Source organism: Phoenix dactylifera, chromosome 8, assembly GCF_051530095.1.
Source record: "Phoenix dactylifera cultivar Ajwa chromosome 8, Ajwa_hap1_PhDact_Kaust_v1.1, whole genome shotgun sequence".
Taxonomy (NCBI): domain Eukaryota; kingdom Viridiplantae; phylum Streptophyta; class Magnoliopsida; order Arecales; family Arecaceae; genus Phoenix; species Phoenix dactylifera.
This window is the reverse complement of record NC_143197.1, coordinates 18,912,530-18,932,740: the sequence shown is the minus strand read 5'-3', so window position 1 is coordinate 18,932,740 and position 20,211 is coordinate 18,912,530. Positions and strand designations below refer to the sequence as shown.

Genomic DNA, 20,211 nt, shown 5'->3' with positions numbered 1-20,211 from the left:
TCCCAAAATGTCATAGGAAATTTGGAGAGCCATAAGATAAATTGGCTTGGAACAGCAAATAGCTGGAGCAGCAGAATTAAAATGATCCTGAACCACCAACTAGGGTACAAGCTTCCTACTTCAGATTATATTTGTAACTCAACTAACAGGAGTTCAAGTTACATTGCAAAAATAGAACTGGGATATTTGATCATGTGTGGCTGGAGAAAAATGGAAATCATGAATCACTATGTTTGCATATATGGCAACGGCACTGCCTGTTTTCTTCTTCATCCGAACTTTAGTGATGAAGCTGATCTCAGCCCAATTTGCACTGACACTTCAAATACGTTCATATTAAGTCAAGGCATGAGTTCTAAATCCAAGATAAACGAAGAATGCTATTCTCTAAGACACATCGCCCTTACAAAATCTGCGCAGTTTTGCAGATTGTCTGCGCCATTCATGGATAGGGACCTACAAGATAGATCACAAGAGACACTCATGAGCATTATGATTAAAGGCAAACAAAAATGAAGGCGAAGAAGAGAGAAAAATGATTCTTACTGCCGGAAAACCACCATAGTCACCCGATTCCACGATATCCTTTGTGACAGAGCTATTTGCTGCCAGTCGAACCTGATACCCAAGTGAGGGGATCATGAATAAGTTGTTTAAAACTGTCAGAGAATTGTAACAAGGGCAACATGATAAAGCTTACAAATTCCCCAAACTAAGATGAAAACACACTGATTAGAAATGTATACTGGATGTGTTTTATGGAATTTGCAGTGGCCCCTAATGTATCATGTCCGTGAATTAAGAACCCATCACCCTCCCTGTGGGTAATCAGACCACTGTTACAGAAGATGGAAAACATTTACAAAGGTGCTAATAGCGAAGCTGCGGAGACTTGATAGTAATCAGATACAGAATTAACTAAATGTGTGAGGTAGAATCTGATCTTAACTTTAAAACTTAACTAATTTGCGATAGGACCAGCGAAGCGGCATGTGCTCATTATTTTGCCAGGAATTAAATCCAAAATCTCGTAAATACTATGAGGACCCATGCGGGCGTGTGTTTAGTCCCACATTGGTTATTTGCGGAATAAATCTTGGGTACTTATACCCGATCAAAGAACCTAAATAATACCTTTCGGCTGGCCATTTTGGGTGAGGTCCTGGATTGTGACAAATGGTATCAGAGCAGATCGGGCCATAACCTATGTAGACTAGAAGATACTGCAGTACGGACCCATTGGGGCTGACCACAGGCTGATCGTGGTGTTTGTGATTAGATTTAAATGTATTTGAACCCTTAGCCTGACGAGGACGTTAGGACTTGAATGGGGGTAGTATGTGAGAACCCGTGCGGGCATGTATTTAGTCCCATATCGGTTATTTGCTGGGTAGATCTTGGATACTTATACAGGATTAAAGAACTTAAATAATACCTTCTGGCTAGCCATTGTGGGTGAGATCCTGAGTTGTTACAAATGGTATCAGAGCGGACACGGCCCATAACCTATATGGACTAGGAGACACTGCAACACAGATCCATTGGGGCTGACCACAGGCTGATCGTAGTGTTGGTGATTAGATTTGAATGGATTTGAACCCTTAGCCTGATGAGGACGTCAGAGCTTAAACGGGGAGAGTATGTGAGGACCCGTGCAGACGTGTGTTTAGTTCCACATTGGTTATTTGCTGGGTAGATCTTGGGTACTTATACAGAATCAAAGAATCCAAATAATACCTTCTGGCAAGCCATTTTGGGTGATATCCTGGGTTGTTACAAATACAAAGTTCCAAAATTCCATGGGCGAATAAAGATGCATGTGGTCAAGTCATGCCAAACATGAACAAAACCAGACCAAATAACATTATATTAGATCTTCCTTGAGTTATATCTTCAAGATCAAGTAGTGCATCAAAAAATATACCTATCCATCTAAGCATCCATCTAACTTGGTGATTTAGATTTGCTTAATAACAGAGGTTATTAGCATTTCCAAGGAGTTTTGACTTGAGTCACCAGATGTAACTGAAACCATGACCATAACCATAACTGTCAAGCCAAATCTTTTTTCTCCTCAACAACTCATGCGACAGAGTGGTCAAATTGCAAACAATCTCCCAACCGAAACAAGTGGACTCCCAACCAATCATAAAAGATCAAAGGAATAAATAGAGTCCAGTTAGATAATAAGGAGGTATGAAGGAAACTACCAATCACAACAAACTTATTCTTATTGGGACAGCAAACGTATTAGTACATTAAAACCACATTGCCGGGTTTGGTGGAATACCTTCGAAGCAATGGAAACATGATCTCGTACAGCTACTCTCCCTCCCAAAGTGACATAATCTCCCATCCTATAGACAAGAAAATAAGAAATGTAATAAATCTTTAAAAAATCATTCACCAAATTCTTTCCTTTCATGCATTATTATACATAAATATTTCAGATGGCAAAGGAATTATACATATTACATACGTCACAGAACCAGCAATGCCAACTTGTCCACAAAGCATGCAACATTTCCCAATGACTACATTGTGACCTATCTGCAACATGGATTAGTCATTAGACAGAAACTAACATCTCAAATTACATCAAGGTTCATTTGAGGAAAAGAAAAAGATCTAGCCTACATCTTGACAGATTTATTTTGCATAAAGGAATTATAAACCACCTGAACAAGATTGTCTATTTTGGTATGATCACCTATAACTGTGTCTCTCCAACTGCAGTGTAAATGAAAATAATACTGACTAATCAGTGATTATTTAATTATACATATAGTAACCAAATAGTGCCATTTACTATAATTTAAGTTCATGTATTTGACAAAAAGATTCGACCCCAGAGGAAGCAAAGAGCGTCTGCAGATACATAAACCACTCAAGATGATGCATATATGAAGTTGAAAGTAAACTAGCTCACCTGCCCCTATCTATGCATGTATTGGCACCTATCTCCACATGGTCCCCAATCCTTACATGAAGCACCTAAAAGAAAATCCATTTACATAATGTAAGGTTTAACAGATATCTAAAAGTTGTTTTTGTTAACGAAGTCTTGTAAATAGTTAAACATAACAAACTACAGCATCATTGCCTTAAATATATCTTTGTGAAGGGCAATAATTCATATGCAACAACAATATAAGAACAAATTCAAACAATTTGCCCAGAATATGAAAGACATGGAAATAAAGCAAGACAACAATTTTAAAAGCGAGAAATAATTAAAGAGTTACTTGCGAATGATTCATAATATATGTATAATAATATATACAAAATTATAGAGTTTTAAAACCTATGTTTTGTTAACCTAGGAAAAGAACATTAGAATAAAGGTTGTCAAAATGATGTTAGAATTTCAATATTTTAAAGGTTGTCAAAACAATTTTAAAATCACAATATTTTTAATCCTTGTTGATCCGGACCTTAATGGCAACTCCTCATGAAATATCATTTGGCACTGTCTTTCACTTGTTTCAGATTTCTACAGCTATTAGTTTTAAACGAACATTGGGTGAGTGAGAAAATCGCAACCAAATTGCAGAGCTCTTTAGTATGGCTATCCATTTGAAAGGCAAAATAAGATGAATTAAAAAAATTGGGCGATTGCATGTTGAAAGTTCATTTTTTTTGAGGGCATCATTTGAAAACTGAGTATGACATGCGGGCAAAGATGGAGTACGAGCTAAGTTGTATTCAGCAATAGATAATCTACAAAAGAGCAATGATGTGACAACCGACAACCACTTAGTTAGGCATGTGTTCTCATAACTCACCCATCAAGCAGACATCTCATGCCTGACAAGGGCCATAATACATTTCTTCTCTGAATTGTTTGTCCTTCAAAACAATGTGGAAGATTTGTGGATGATTGTTGCTACTTGTCCCATTATATGTCAGGAAGGCAAAAAATATTGGAGAAAAATTAATGAATAACATTCTATCAATTTTTCTAAACAGCTTAATAAGAAATGCCATAAAAACTGCTAGCACTGTCTGCAACACTTTAAGCTGCAAATCCTTCCCAGATTGGAGATTATGATCTAATCATCCCAAAGTCAAAAACCTAAGATACGATCATTTTAGAGTTTCTTTCTAGAAGGATTTTGTATAAGTTTAATGAAATAATAGGTCCAATCCTAAGATCTAACTACTCGAGAAAATGAATAAATTAGGATTTGTTTGCTTGAACCACCATTTATAGGGTGGAAGGTGAAATTTGATAGAGTAAGAATGCCTCTCATAAATTCTTTGAAAGTCAGTTAATCACTATTTTTAAATTGACGAAAATGAGTATTATATTAGAAACCTTGAGTTAGATTCAAGTAAAGAGGGGGGGAGACTAACTTGGGGCTTCTTCTCTACATGTCCTTGTTCATCCACAAGAAATCCAAACCCTGTTAAACAAAACAATGAAGTGCACCACAAAGCATTACTCCCACTGCAATAGACAATAGAGAAAATGCAAGCCTTTTGAGATTGAATATATATAGAAAATTTTTGATGGCAAGAGATTATCAAACTGTCTAGGAAACCGAACTATAAATTATTACAAAAGTAACAGAAAAAGTCAGGCAGTGGTTTATTTATGAAATAAAGCAAATAAAAAGCTGAAAAGCAACATAAAACAGTCACATCCCAAAGAAAATTTAACTAAGTAGAGATTTGAAATTTTTTCTTTCACTCTAGTAATTTAAGACTCTAAATCACACCAAGTATTGAGGTGCTGGTCCATGCTGATCTGTTTCAGTACATGGCATGGGCCAACGGCGTGGTAATGCCGGGCATGCCAACCTGTGGTGACCATTTCCAGCCCATATCAAGCATGTCATTAACATAGGCCAGTATGGCTCAGCACAAGTTGATACATGCTGGGACGATTTGAGACAAGGACCTTTTTTTTTCGGTTTCATGACAACAAGACACATGTTGGTATGTCATGTACTTTGCCAGCCAATCAATGGCATATACCTTGCTGCTGGCTTGCCCATTTTGCTGGCACTTAAATTCCAGCACCTCACATTTGAGCTTGGACGTCAAGAATTCTTGATTAAGAACTCACATGCCCTATTACTACTTGAAAAGTGTCGTTAGGACCTTACCAATAAGCATTGCTCCATGTGAAGATTTCAATATCCACATGGACCAAAGAAAAAAAAGTTACCAAATGAAAGAAGCATATCCTATTGAGATGTTATGTGTTTTCGGCTAACCAAAAAAAAATCATATAAAGTGTCGAAAATGATAATCCACTATAGTCATGCCATCAAGGAATGCAATCTTCAATCCCATTAGAAAATGAATTTTCCTCCATAGTGATGAGGTCCCGTAGCTGACATCATGTACTTTGCCCAAGGTTAGAAAAGTCGAGCATACTGGTCCTACATTGGATAGTACATATTGTAAAACTTTGGAGCAATGTTTGTCGTATTACCTGATTTGGGGCATACCAACTCATAAATATTGGAACCGGCATAGAAATACTATTCAAGTTGGTACAAGCCTGAACTGGCCCGTACTAGCCCATATCGAGCTAAACCATATCATATTGCCCGATGACGCCCAAAATTAAGGTGTGCATCATGCCGTACCGACCAGTACTACTCGGTTTCAGGCAAAACCATGATAAAAGTGAGAAAAAGAGATTGAAAGCTTATCTCAGTGTGGGGTGTATACCGTATTGTGCCGACCAGAACATACCAAACTGGTAATGTACATGCATGGTATTGGGTATGAAGATTTCGGGCCTTGCCTTGGAGTGTTCCAAACTTGGCCTATACCCCCATGTTGGGGTGGATTGTGGTGCATGAGATTACAGCAACCCTAACCACACCTTATAGAGTAGTATCGCCCAACACCACTAGTTGGCCTCTAAGAATTTTTTTCTTCAAGATATAAATTACTATAATGATTAGATGGCTAGTTGATTTGAATAGAAATGCTTGATCACTTATAATAATAATTTAATTCTTCATTATTAGGATCTTGATAGCTCAATTGTCAAAGTTAACATAAAAATTATTTTCTTAATTAAACCTATATAATCATCTAAAAAGGAGCTAGAATGAAAAATGTTACGAAATTATTGAAAGTAAAAGAATAGATTCTACTAGATTAAGCAACAGAACTTATTTTGGCAATTATTAAGAAACTAAATGGTCTAGAAAACTTAAATGAATATTTCATGAGGACTAAAAATTTTCATAAGGTTATTGGTAAGAAGATATACAAATAAAAACTCCCTTATCTGAATCCATGGACTTTGTAATTTACTCTTATTAAGCAGTTTACATAAATAAACTATAATATAAAAATGAAAATAAAATCTATTTACCAGAAGTCATGGTCTTAGGAAGTGATGATTTAAATGAAAAACTTTCAATTTGATATGTCAAAAAAACTCCGTACCATACCGTACCGACACTGTGCTAGTGTGGCACCGGTATGGGGTCTGGTACCGAGATGGCGAAACTTGGTTCCAAGAAATCTCAATTTGATAATCAAATTTAAAAAAAGAGAAACTAGGGTTGTGAATATGAAATCTGTTTTAGTCAGGGAAAAAAGAAGAGGACAATGCACATAAGATGCATTTGTTTATTTCATACGAGATCTTTCAAAGATACATAGAACAACTTCACATGAACTGAATCTTACCATCTTGACCAATGCAGACACCACTGTGGACTACGCAGAACAAGCCCACAGTACAATTGCTTAAGACAACATTGTACCTACAGATAAAATTTTTGATAAGCGAAACACTAAAGAGCAGATGGAAGGTTGTAACATGATTATATTTATCCAGCATAAATTTCTTTTAACTGAACTCACCAAAAGAAATGGTCAATGTTATTTGACTAAGATAAAATTGTGAACTACAATTATAGGTAATATGAACACATCTGAAAAAAACAAAATCTTAATGCGACAAACAAAAAATGAAGAAAGGATTGATGGCCTGTTGATCAAGGAAAGCCAAAATTCAGTCTTGCTTCTCTAGCTTGGGTTGACTTCCCGGATCCCTGCTTCAGGTTTTGGTTGTGGATCTACTTCTCCAGTGATGGGCGAGAGAGCACTGCGAACAGTGCACATCTTGTCACATTTGTTGGTAGAAGGATGCTGGGAACCTGTTTGGTCCAGGAGCTTTTTTTGGGTTGGATTTTCTAAGCATACAATTTCCTCATCAGAGATGTCTCTGATCAGCTCCCTATTGTCCTCATCACATACTTTATTCGGTAATGTGAAGTTGAGCAAGCCAATAGAAGAGTACAAAGATGTGCTCACATGGACATACCACAATCTTACTAAAGGCATATCCCATTCTTTTCTTTTATTTGCAAGCAAAAATCAGATGCAGGAGGTCAGACACCAAGCCTATGAAACAAAGGTCTAGACAAATGAACCCGAATTATGCCGAGCTTGTATGTAAAAAGGGAAAAGGAGATTCAACGAATGCTTGACGCCGGTATCATATTCAGAGTTAGCATGAGCTATTTGGTGATATTACACCCATATATATTGGTCCATTCTGGAACATAATTTTTGTTGCCCTTGGGAGATGCCTCCTCCCTTTATGACAATTGCTACAATTTCTTTTAGAAGAGCACTAAACATTGCATTTTTAAATTCAAATCAAGGTTAAGGCATGGCACATTGTTAAGAAGTATAACTTAAAATACCCAAATTGTTAACAAAAGAGAAAGAAGTAAAAAGATAACAATATGGGGGAGACTAAACCATAATCCAGACCAATCTGCTCTAATAAAGAGGCAGCTACCTGAATGAGATGCTTCAATTATAAACCAAGACATGCTATAGACATCAAGAAACAGAGAGGCCTCACAAGAGTATGTTTCTTTCCCTTTAACCTGATCTGCAAGCAGAAACAACTCCAGTTTTTATGTAAATCCTGCTTAATGAATGGCATCTGGTTTTTGATTTTTCTGCTCTCATACTGGATTGTTAACTACTGAACCCTGGAGGCTATCCCAATAATAAGAGGTAACCCCCTCATGAAAAACTAAAGAATTCCCCAACCTCACATCTCCAGGAAGGCAAGGTGCCACTACTTGCAGCATCCCAAAATCCACCTTCCCAAGAATGCAACAATTTGCACAAATTCATTGACATATACACAAGGAGCGCTATAGATCCACTGCCTTGAATTTGATTTGAACTCATTTTTTTTAGCAAAATCTAAAACTACATTTTTCTCCTGGAAAGAGTTGACAAAAGATATGTTCAAAATTCTAATTTTTAAGTAGGAAGGGAATGGACGTCAGCCTTTCCTATTTTAGCTACTTAAGCAAAAAGAAGCCAGTCCACAACTCCTCAGCACCCATCGATAAATCAACAACGAGATCTGTTCATATTCTTTCCCAACATTTGCATACTTGCCCACCACAAAAAAGAATGAAAAGCAGAAGACAGAAGTTCATGAAGAAGAAATGATGAGGAAGAAAGAAAGTTTTGCATCTATATTTGGATATAGTGAGAAACACACTAAAGTACTAAACTTCGAGAGACACCTTTTGCACTTGGCATTAGCACTTCACTAGAAAAACTTGCTTCAACAACTGAACCTTTGGCTATAGATCTTACATTTATCCATTTAATATGACACATATAAAGAAAGCTGAACTGATTTATTTTAATATATATATACATACATATATATATATGTGTGTGTGTGTGTGTGTGTGTGTGTGTGTGTTTACATGCATTTATTAGCACATCAAGTTGTGCATCTTGGCATTATGAATCATCTTTCTCCATTTTCTCCTGCATAGAACTGATTCCCATACAGCATGCTTCCTTGAACAAGTCTTTCCATCCTCTTTCTACATGATTTTCAAATTTCCAGAACTCTACTTCTTGTCTTTAGCCTTTGCTAGGAAGCAATCCCTTTAATGTTGATCAAGGAATGCAGAACCGTCCCGAACTGCACGGTTCGGGGCATACCGAGCTGTGCCAGCGGCGGATCGAGATGGTTCCGACATTTCAAAACAGTAAACCAATAGGTGGGGGAAGAGAGAGAAGGAAAGAGAGAGAGAGGGGGGAGGAAGGGAGAGGGAGGGAGGCCTCCGGAGGATGCCGAAGGGACGGAGCAGGGGCTCCACCCTTTGGACCCTTATTTCGTTCGAAACAGGAGTCCGTCAGGGCCCTTTTTTTATTTTGAAAATTTTAAATAATGTACTTAAAATTTGGGCCTCTTTTATTTTGTCCGACTTCCCTTAAAATTTTCAAAATAAAAAAAGCTCAAATTTTAAGCGAAGTCCACAAACCCCTTGCCGACTTCACTTAAAATTTTCAAAATAAAAAAGAAGACCCGACGTACCGCTGTTTCGAATGAAACATGGGTCCATAGGGCAGAGCCCCTACTCCGGCCCTCTGGCGCCCTCTGAAGGCCTCCAACGGCCCTCCGACCCTCCTCTTCTCTCTCTTTTTCTCTCCCGTTCTCTCTCTCCGTTCCCTCGCCCTCTCTGCTGTGTCGATATAGGCCCGACATGGGAGCATATCGAACCGTGCCACCGGCCGACTGATATGGGCTTTGGTATCGGCACGACAGACCTTGATGTTGATGTTACCTAAGCTTATCTCATATATTCATTTCTAACTCCAACATTCCAACACTTTGGTTTCTACAATCGAGCTAGAGATTAGTATCTCTCAAAATCCTTGCATGCTGACTCCTATCAGTAAACTATTTAAACACTAAATCTCTGACCATATTTTCCCTTCTTGTCCCCTATAACTCTATGCATCCCTAGGATATTTTTTTTATTTATGAAAAAATTCCCAGCGAAACCAGCTGAAAGTACAAACTTCCCAGGGTGCCTAAACAGTAGAGTAAGCCATCCAATTGAGAAAAAGGAAACAGAAAGAGGCATCCATGTTTAATAATAGATAGCAGCATAAGAGAAAAAAGACCATGGGCGGTAGGAAGCAAATGAAGATATAATATGAAATTATGAACTGCTGACGGTCTTAATACATATGTCAATATACTCGTTGAACACAATAGGACATGATCATCCTTGCATCAAAAAGATGATGAAATCTGTAAGACCTAAAAACAAATGGGTTGCCTACACAATTTGTATCATTTATACCAAGCTAAGGAAGATGCAGGGTGGCATAACTAAATGAATTTGTGGCAATCATTTTGCAAGATCAACTAGCTAACATGGTAATATTACTTTATTAGGAATAATGCTAAGATGATAAAGTAGTTCATGATATATCAAATGCCTATTTTTTAGAGGTACAATATCTTTTCTGCTTCTTCTTAAAGAAATGAATGATAAACTATGTCAGAATCAAGGATGGCAAAACTGACCAGAACCACTCAGTTAGGGGCGCACTGAACCCAACCTGTGAGGAATCTGGTTGGTAGAGCTGATAATGGGCCAGGCCTTGGGCCTAAACTATATTCATTTTTAGTTGGGTTTTGAGCCAGGCTTATTTAAAATTTGATTTTTTCTATGCCCAAGCTCGGCCCTTGATCAGCTCTATTGGTCGGTTCGTTGGTTTGGTTTAGGACTAGTCCGAACTAGTCCGAACTGATTAGAATTGCTCACTTCTACTTGGTACAACTCAGTTCAAGTCGATTTTGGACTCTCCCATGAGTATAAAAAGGAGAAGGTATCTCTATGTCTTTAAGGGTAGGACTATGAGGAAAATTACGAGAAAATGATTTCTTTGTGGTTTTTATCCCTAATCCAAAGATTGGTATAATCCTCCCCCTCTTCATTTTTCTCTTCTTTTTAATGCCTAAAATAGGCCAAAGATAGTAAAATAGAGGGAAATTATGCCAAAATTTTGTATTTAGAATGATTTCATGATATGTCATAGGTTTAAGGATGATCTATGTATTTAAGAAGAAATCATGATTTTCATTGATCTTGTAATTTTTAGATTAAGAATAATCTTTTGGTTAAAAAATAACAAAAAATAATATTCAAAAATTTTAAAAAATTATGGAATGTTTGAGGGTATGCATGTAACATGTCGAGAAGAGGTCATCATGGCACTCGATCCAATTAGAAAGGTAGGGTCAGTCAGGGTGTTGAGCCTATTTGAGACATTCATTAGAGCCAGTTGGGAAGAGCAATTCGGAAAGGAAAGCGTTTCATCAATATAGCAAGAAAGAGAAAAGGAAGAAAGATGCAGACCTATTTCTGTTCACTTAGATTCGGAGATCATTGAGCCCTCAGACAACCGATTGCTTAATCATCTCACAATATAAGTGATGGTAATGAGTCCGAGTGATGATGCATTTGATGGCTAGGGAGATAACTATGGATATGGTGGGGGTGCATACAATTTGCAGCCATATGGTCTGAGCCCATTCATTGGTATTGCATTTCACTCATATCATACATGATCCAGGTACGCCGTACTAGTACCAGTAGAAGTACCGGTCGTCTACCGGACTGGTATGGTTCCGGTTCGGATCGGTTTGAACTGAAACCGAACTGGCCAACAGACCCGCGACCTGTGAAAGCGCGGCCGGACGCGCGCATGCGAGCGGGCGGGGATGCGCGCGCCGCGTTAAATGCCACTTTGTGGCATTAAATGCCCCGCGCTATCCCGCACAGGTGCGGTTCCGAGTGCAGGGAACCGTGCGGGGGCATTGTTCCCAGCTCGTGCCTACGCGGGTGCGCTGCCCAACGCGGGCGTGGTTCTGAGCACGAGGAACTGCACACGGGCGTGGTTCCCAGCTCGCACCCACACGAAAGTGCTGCCCAGCGTGGGGAACCGCGCGCGGGAGCGCTGCCTCGAGCTTGTATCGGTGCGAACCGGTCCGATTCATATCGATACCGGGCTTGTATCGCTCAATTTCCGCCCTTTTGGGGCCAAAACTGTTTTCCATACTTGAATCAGACTGGTCAGGGACCGGATCGGTCCGGTACAGATTGAACCGACTGGTACGGGCCGATTCAGCATACCATGTGCATGATGCAGACCATAATGCGTAATATAAAATCTGCGAGGATACAATGGCACACAAGAGACAAGCCTATTAAGGTATTCAAGATCCCACACAGTTGCAATTGATAATATACCACACAGAGTAAGGTTCTTGAACATATCTAGATCCTCATTGTACACCGGATGCTATTCAGCAATGCCAAAATATGTCCTGCATGCATATCCTTCACCCGAGACATATCCGAGTGACTACTACCTCCATGGCCTTAGCTAGATTATTGGTCAGATTCTATTGTCGCGATTTTCCCTTAGATTGGATGGCCAGTTCATTATCATACAAATGATCAGTATGAAGATGGCTATCCAAAAAACCTAGATTAATGTATGCAGGGGTGGGTATATTATCTAGGTTGGAGTCAAGTCCAAGATCCCGCCGAGGAATGAGATCTCGATGTCTACAAGTGGTATCGACATTCTATGAGGGACTAGATATTGGTATAATTATTTGATATACATTTTTAAGCTAAAAACTATGTCTTGTCTATTTTTATTTATTACAATGTCATCCATCGGGCAATCATATGATCTTCAGGATCAATATGAAATAAAATATTATTAAAATATTCTTAATATCACACTTCCAAGACTATTAGAACTTAATAACAATAACAATAAAAAAATGAAAAATTGAACCAGTACCATATTGGTAAGCTTTCATGTAGTGCATGTCGGTCCCATGGTTTGCCATATCGGTCGGTACTGCATTGTATCGGTACCAAACCAGTATGCTATAGGAGGTGTACTGAGTGTCGGTATACTGAACTGGCTCCTATACCAGATGTACTGACACAGTAACAGAAATATACTAGTATGGGGTCCGATACTAAGATAGCAAACCTTGGTTGGTATGGTATTGAATCTAATTGTACCGACCTTGTACCAAACCGATATAGTACCTAGTACCGAGATAATTAGGGGTGCAAATGGGTCAGGTTGACTTGTGACCCAACCCGATCCGACCCGATTAAATCTGATCCGATCCATTTTAAAGGACCCGTGGGGCCGGGTTGGATTCTAAAATTGGACCCGTTCCATTTTGGGACAAGATCTGGATTTTCTGAATTCTGGCCCGACCCGATCTGCTTGAAATTTGGATAATTTTAGATTTCTAACCCTACGACCCGACCCGACGCGAATCTACTAAACTATTTGGGTCCACGGGCCACAGTGGTGCAAGCCAAACAGGTTAGTTGGGTGTTTAAGGCCCGGCCCATCTATGACCCGTAAGAGTTAAGTCTTAACTCTTAAGGCCCGGCCCATCTGTGATGCTTTGTTTATTCACCATCAGCCATAGGGGGGAAGTCATAATCCCATAGGTTTCAAAGCACAAGTTTGGAATGGAGTCATGGCGAGGTTGGTTCTAGATCCATGCTTCAACAACAGCTTTGGATTGAACCACATGCTGGTATGAAGCGTGCAACATTTTAGCCTTTATCTTAGAGATAATATATGAGACATGAAATGTTGCATATAGTGTATGAAAATATATAGGTGGGGAATGGATATTTGTTTGGAGTCGGTTGCCTAGTTCTTCCTAGTCAGTATTAAGTGGTATGAAATGCAGCAAACAATGGTGCCAAGTTCCTAATGTTATATAATATTGCTCGTATTTTGAGTTAGTTCAGATCAAGATCCGTAGTACCGGTACCGATCGGCGTACCGGTGGCAGCCCGGACCGCTACGTACTGGTCCCATACCGGTTCCGTACCGGTCCATACCAGTCCCATACTGGTTCTCCAATGATAAGCTACCGGTACCGAATTCCACGCTGATCCGGTACCGGTCTCAGGCCGGATCGGTACGTACCGGCCCGGTACGGCAGACCATGGTTCATATTCTGAGTTTTTGAATTAGTTCAAAATCTAAACTGGCTTCGGGGACGTGTAGCTATCCGAGATTACAGTCAGGTTACGACTGGCTTTAGTTGAAAAAGCTTTAATGGATTGAGTGATGCTAGGATGCTAGTAAAATCAATTGGCTTGGTAAATTCATTATACTTTGATAGTCCTTTGATGAATCGAATCCGAACAAACAGACACGACCCGGACCCGACTTGGACTCGAATTTTTTGGGTTGGAATCGGGTTATACATAAACCCGACCTCACCCGAATGACCTATTGAGTCAAAACTTGTAGCTGTGGACCCAACTTGACCCGACCCGATCCTCTATTAAGTTGGGTCTGGATCCAAAATTAGGACTCGAACAAGAAACCGGGTTGGGTTGGGGTCACTCATGACCCAGTCCGATCCGACCCATTTGCACCCTTAGAGATAATGAACCTTAGAAGAACGTAAACATAAACAAACAACCTTACCAAATTAATTATAAGTAATTGTCATTAATCAAATCCGGATAGCTCAAAAGATTTTGCCCATTTTATCCTCAGTTGTTGTTTTTTCTAACCTTCTCCATAACTTGGGATGGTTCCTCTCCCACAACACACTCAATTTTCAACCCATCCTTCTTAACTATACCACTTGATATTCTTGTCTATGTTGTTCTCCTCTAATGCTTATCGGTCCTTTTCATTGTTCTAATTACAACTACATGATAAAGATGACATGGTAAATATTCTATAGCAAACACATAATATCTCCTCCAATTCAAAGCCTAGATAGGCATATTTTAATTCATTCTATCATGCTGCTATACTACTTAAACATCATAGACTATCACTCCATCTTTATGTACAATAAACACATCTAACAAAACAACATTTGTTTGAACCATGTCATATACCTTGGTTTTTTCCTCAACTCCTCTCATGCACATAGAAAGACTTAAACGAACAAAATTGCAATACATGTGCTATATTCTTCTCTAACAATTTTGTAACTTTGTTCTCTAAACTTCCAAAAATCAATTCTAACATTTACCAATATATCATCTACGAATGATATGAAGTAGGATGCTCCACTTGAATATCATTAATAGGTGCATCTAACAAGTTAAGCACTTAAGGTTCATCGTAAAGACCTTTCTCTAAGAGTTGTTTGCATATATTACAGTGCTCCTGTGCTCCTGTTCAGTAGAATAGGATAAGGTGGTCTAAATATCATATAGCCACCTAAGTGTTGTTTTCATACGTCCTGACCAATCAAGAGTAAGCTACATCCAGTTCGTCACACTTCTAATATTTCCAAAACATGTCTAAGTCACCACAACCAACCAGAATTCCAACTGGTCCTTCTATCCATGTTATAATGTACTCCTTTTTATACAACATGTGTTTAACTATTTGGCATAATTCCCCCATCTAAACTAATCCAGAAATGAAACAAAACTTCTAGTCTATATAATACATAATCTAAAGAAGAAACCCTAGTTCACAACTTCTTCTTGCAGTCTTTCTCTCCCTTTCCTCACTTATAACATAGATGTGGCCATCTTCCATTTTCCCTACTCGACGTAGAAATGGACCATCAATAAACTTAAATACCTCTTTTTTGCCATCTTTCAAAGTAATAAGTGCATCTCTATCTTCATTCTTTTCTGACCCCAACACTTCCCATTTTCCTTCTCCTCTCCGCCCTCAATAACAAGCTTTCCAGCCCAATGTGGTTGGCTCTAGCTCGGTCAATTCTGTTTAACCCAGCAAATCTACAACCCTACATAATGGAATTGACATGGTTATTAAGCCTGGCTGAGCATGTTTCACAGTTCTTTGCTCATCATCCACTAAATGAGTTCTCTTTTGTAGTCCACAATAAGATTTTTTTTAAAAAAATTACAAAATCATGTCTGTCAATATTTCCACCCAACTCTATCTCTTTCTCCATAATAGACTGTGTAAAAAACTCCGTGTAGTCATTGACCATCCAGGCATGAAGCCAAAAACATGTAAGCAACAACAGAAACTTTCTTCCTTCCTTACCATGCAACATGCATCATAAGATTGAAAATTATTCAGTTAATTATCATAAGATTTTTATTCACAAGAAAATTCAAAGAGTAACCATGACATAAAACACAGTAAACAAAATTTAAAAGGCTATAATGTTTGCAGTTGAAAGTAGAAAGCATACCCTACTTTTGTAGACTTCCCAATAGACACAGAAGGTCCAACAATGGTTCCAGATCCAACATGAACATCTGCATCAAGGACAGAATCTGGATGTACTATTGCACCAGTTTCTATACGTACAGTTGGATCAATGCATGCAGACTTGTGAAAAAGTCCCCCTCCATTATGGCATTGCACAAACTCCAATGAATCAATAGAAGTCCCTTCATCTGGTGCAGTAACATTAAAACTAAACAGCAGCATGAGAAACTATGCACAAAAAAAAGGAGTAATTCCTGTCCTGGAGTGACATTTTTGTCTCGCAATGACAAAAAGCTTCTTTCTGTGCAGATAAAACACCTGATGGATGGAAAATAACTTCTGTGTTTTTTCTAGATGCCCAAAAAATGTTTGAAGTTTGAACTTTGTATAACAAGAGCTTATATTTCATCATCACTGGTGAAGCCTACTAAAGTGCATTTGTTCAATTGGCCATAAACAACCATTAACAAGTCTATGCTCTTGGCTCTCCATTCACAGTCTTATCTGAATTGTACTTATACATTGTCTCATCGATTAGACAAATCACCTTGATTATATGATATTAGTTGCTTAACCAACATGATTTTCTGTCATATGCATGGTAGTGACTCATGTTCAATAAATATCAGCATATGGTTCTGAATGCATAATAAAAACTAATCAGAGTGTCAATCTAGTGGAAAACAAATTATTTTATGCTTCCACAACTGAGTTGGAATTAGACATATGACCTAAAGATTCTTGATTGTAAAAAACTGTAATAGGCTTGATAAATACAGTAATGCTGATGTTTAACACTCAAACATGTTGATACACCTCCATCACATTTATAGCTTTAAAAGATGGCAAGCTCAGAACTGCTTCAATACAAGCAGAATTTCACCAACTGTTAACTAAAAGCAAAATATTTCTTTTTAAACAAAATCAATATGTCCCTTCTAGCTATCTGGAGCAATAGCCATAGCATAATATTAACTCCCTAAGCTATCAAAGGGGCCCATGGCAAAACATACCAGAACTTGTGGCCAAGAGCCGATGAATAGAACGAGAGACCACGAGCTGACCTAAAGTGCAGCCTCTTTCAGATAGCAATTGGAAGGCCTTCAAAGCTCTTCTTGCCGCAACTTGCATAACTGCTAAACCAAATCAAACCTATGAATCAAATCAAAGAAAAATAGACCACCCGACGAGAAAAAACTACTAAAAAACTGGTTTAAGGAACTAACTTCAGAGGTAAGCACAAAATGTCTGTTCAGCTATGTTTGAATGTACTATAACAAATGGATAGCTAAAATCTTAAGGAAACATTAAACATAGTTATGCACAAGAAAAGTTCTTTATAAAATAGCAAGGAGTTTAACCATATAAATGTCTTGTTCATTTTGTTTAAATGCCCAAAGATTGATTGTAAGAAAATCTGATTAGCTTTAAGACTAAACTACACTTTAAATCACAAGGATATGCTAATGTTTGAACGTCTTGGATGTTGAAATTCAAAATAGGAGAATAAGTATGCCTTTTTTTAAACAAGGACATAAAATCTATGAGAGTGGAGCAAATTGGTAGTGAATCTGGACATGAGGTAGCAAATATACAAATAGTGATGCCAGTCATTGACCACTAAAACTAAATATTTATATGAACAAAGTCAGTAGAACAGGTTGAATGAACGTTATGCTCTTGAAAAATTGACAGGTTACAGACCAGTCCTCCTATTTTACAATGCTAGCCAAGTCGGTCAATGGATTCCACCGATTTTATTTAAGCAGGTGAAAGAATTTCTGAGGAGCATTAGAATAATAATGGAATCTGAAAAAAGTCGGGAGAACAGCTTCGTAACTATTTTAGGACAAGCTAGTAATAACAAATAGAGTTAGGCATTTCTTCGAACGGTGATGATGCATATTGTAAAAAGATGGTAATGATAATGCAACGTTCGATTGACCAGCGCTGAGATAGAGCAAAAACAAAAGCGAGATGATGTGCTGGTGAGGAGACGAGTGAACGCAGGCAGGGAAGGAATTACCGTCAGGAACGGTCGGAGAAATCGGAGAAAAAACGTGACAGCACTAAACCGGAAAACAAAAAACTGAAAAATTCAAGAAAAGGACCGCTACCGTCTGGCCAGAATCACGGCGAGGCTTCTGACGACAGCCTGGAGAGGCCCACGTCGACTATGTCCGCCGAAGAAAGATACGAAAAGTGGAAGGTTGACGATGGAAACTAAAGAAAGCTTTTTTATTTTTATTTTTTTTATTTTTAGACAAAATTACACTTATGCCCCTTCCTTGCACCATTTTTCACATACACCTTCTCCCGTTTGAAAAATTTTAATTAAGCACTTTACCTTTCAATTTTTTAATCAATGTAGCCCTTTCATTTATTGATCCTTAACGCTGTTAATTGGGGATGTAGAATGACAAAATTTCTCTTCGGATTATGAGGACCGATAGAGATGGCAAAATCCCTAACTCCCTTAGCCCACCTGCCTCCTCTATGCCATCCGTCATCCACTCTCGCATCCTTCTCTAGTGAGGTCATTGTCCTGCAACACTTGTTCAATAAATAGTTGTTCGGCATCCATCTCCTTCACCATTTGGTCGTCCACCTTTAGTCCATCTCCTTCTTCCACTAGCTCTTCAAGATTGCCTAGGAGGTCGAAGTGTGGTTCTAATAAAAGTCTTTACCATAATTTGCATCCTACCATGATGGCGAAATAATCCAGTTGCCAAGTGGAGTCCGTCATATTGTCCAAAAAATAGAACTCTTGGTTGAACACTGTCTCCACCTCCCTATTATGATTGTGGACTAGAACTTCCATCATTTCCTTCCCACCAATTGACCTCACCGACACTGCTACCAAGAAGATGGTAGCAGCCCTCCCTAATGTGTCTGGGTGGTGCCTTAGGGGCTTGCTAATGAGGGTAATACTTTAGGCTAGTTAACTGAGGTGGCTAGAAAAGTTTGTGAGTGCGAAGGGATCATTGGAGTCGAGGAGGTCTTAAACAGCAAGATAGTGTTCCTTCTCAGCATGAGTAGCAATGAGAGGGGGTGGAGTTTGGCAACATAGATAGGGAAAGTGGTAGCGTAGGCCTCGAGGCCCAAGTGCCTCGGTTGCTCATCCTTGAATAGGAAAGCATGAAGGTTGTTGTAGTTGAGAAAGATGGTACGACCATCATGGTTGAGGACGAGCCAAAGGGAAGACTCGTGGCTAAGGCCAAAGATGAGGAGGTAGCAAAGAGTGTAGCATAGGAGGATAATAGTGGCGGTGCGCAAGTTAGGGTCGGCCATGCACTAGGGGATGGAGGATGAGGTGTCGTCAAAGAGAAGCATGTTAAAATGGGGGATAGGAGGGGAAGAGGATGGGAGGCAAAGGTGCAGAGGTTTGGTGGTGAGGTGGTGGTGGATAAGAGGAGGAAGAGGAGGGAGGCAAAGGTTAAGAAAAAAAGAAAAGCGGATATGAGGCAAAGGCAATGACAAGATCCCGACAAGGAGAGTGTTAGCTTGTGAGATGTGGATTGAAGGAAACATAGCTTCATATTGTTGGTACTCTTCATATCTTTGCATAAAGAGAAGAGGTGCCATCATCCCCTTTTTCACCACCATCTTCTTCCTGCTTTTCACCTCCTGCTGCTATTTCACTGTTATCTACATCACCGTCCTTTCCTACCATCCTTGGCATTATCCTCACCAACAATAGCGAGCTTGTCTTCTACCTCTTCGGATTTCTCATCTGTGTTGGCTCTACCATTAGTTGTGTCCTTCAAGTTTATCGTCCAGGACATCCTGCCCATACTATCAAGTGCTTCAACTTTATGAACATTGTCATGTACATAGCCTCCAAGGCCGCCACCATGCTCCGCCTCCTCTCCCTATGGTCGGAGGGCATCATTGTTCCTGCCATCACCGTTGATGATCGTCATTCATCTTGCTCCTCTTCCCTAATAAAGTCATGGATGGAGGAGTAGTCGCTGGGGTGGTGACGGGACATGGAGTTAGGGAAGGAGAAGAAGCAACAAAGAAACATTATAATAAAGGTTAATTTTGGAAGAAAATCTTATCAATATGGGCGCAAGATAGTGGATGTGTTGATTTAAGCTACTAGCTGGTTGATAGAGATGGATGGAAAAGGTGGAATTGACTCAAATTAAAACTTTTTAA

General features: G+C 39.0%; 1 protein-coding gene across 10 annotated transcripts; it reads right to left on the bottom strand.

Moving 5' to 3' along the window:
* Window positions 1-100: 100 nt before the first annotated feature.
* Window positions 101-18,287, bottom strand: LOC103715489 (putative UDP-3-O-acylglucosamine N-acyltransferase 2, mitochondrial). 10 transcript variants are annotated; one of them, XM_008803126.6, is made up of 12 exons: window positions 18,168-18,287; window positions 17,064-17,183; window positions 16,031-16,238; window positions 6,664-6,740; window positions 4,357-4,406; window positions 2,930-2,994; window positions 2,679-2,730; window positions 2,480-2,550; window positions 2,291-2,357; window positions 547-618; window positions 408-456; window positions 101-319 (listed from the first exon to the last, which is right to left on the bottom strand). In XM_008803126.6, exons 2-12 carry the CDS (start codon window positions 17,179-17,181, stop codon window positions 270-272), a joined length of 879 nt encoding a protein of 292 aa, XP_008801348.2. In that variant the 5' UTR covers window positions 17,182-17,183; window positions 18,168-18,287; the 3' UTR covers window positions 101-269. The 10 variants fall into 10 exon arrangements, 9 of the variants coding, with proteins under 9 accessions (XP_008801348.2, XP_008801351.2, XP_026663645.2 ...); XM_008803129.6 differs by having other exon boundaries at window positions 16,031-16,187; XM_026807844.4 differs by having other exon boundaries at window positions 17,064-17,186; window positions 18,168-18,281.
* Between the last annotated feature and the right edge of the window lie 1,924 nt (window positions 18,288-20,211).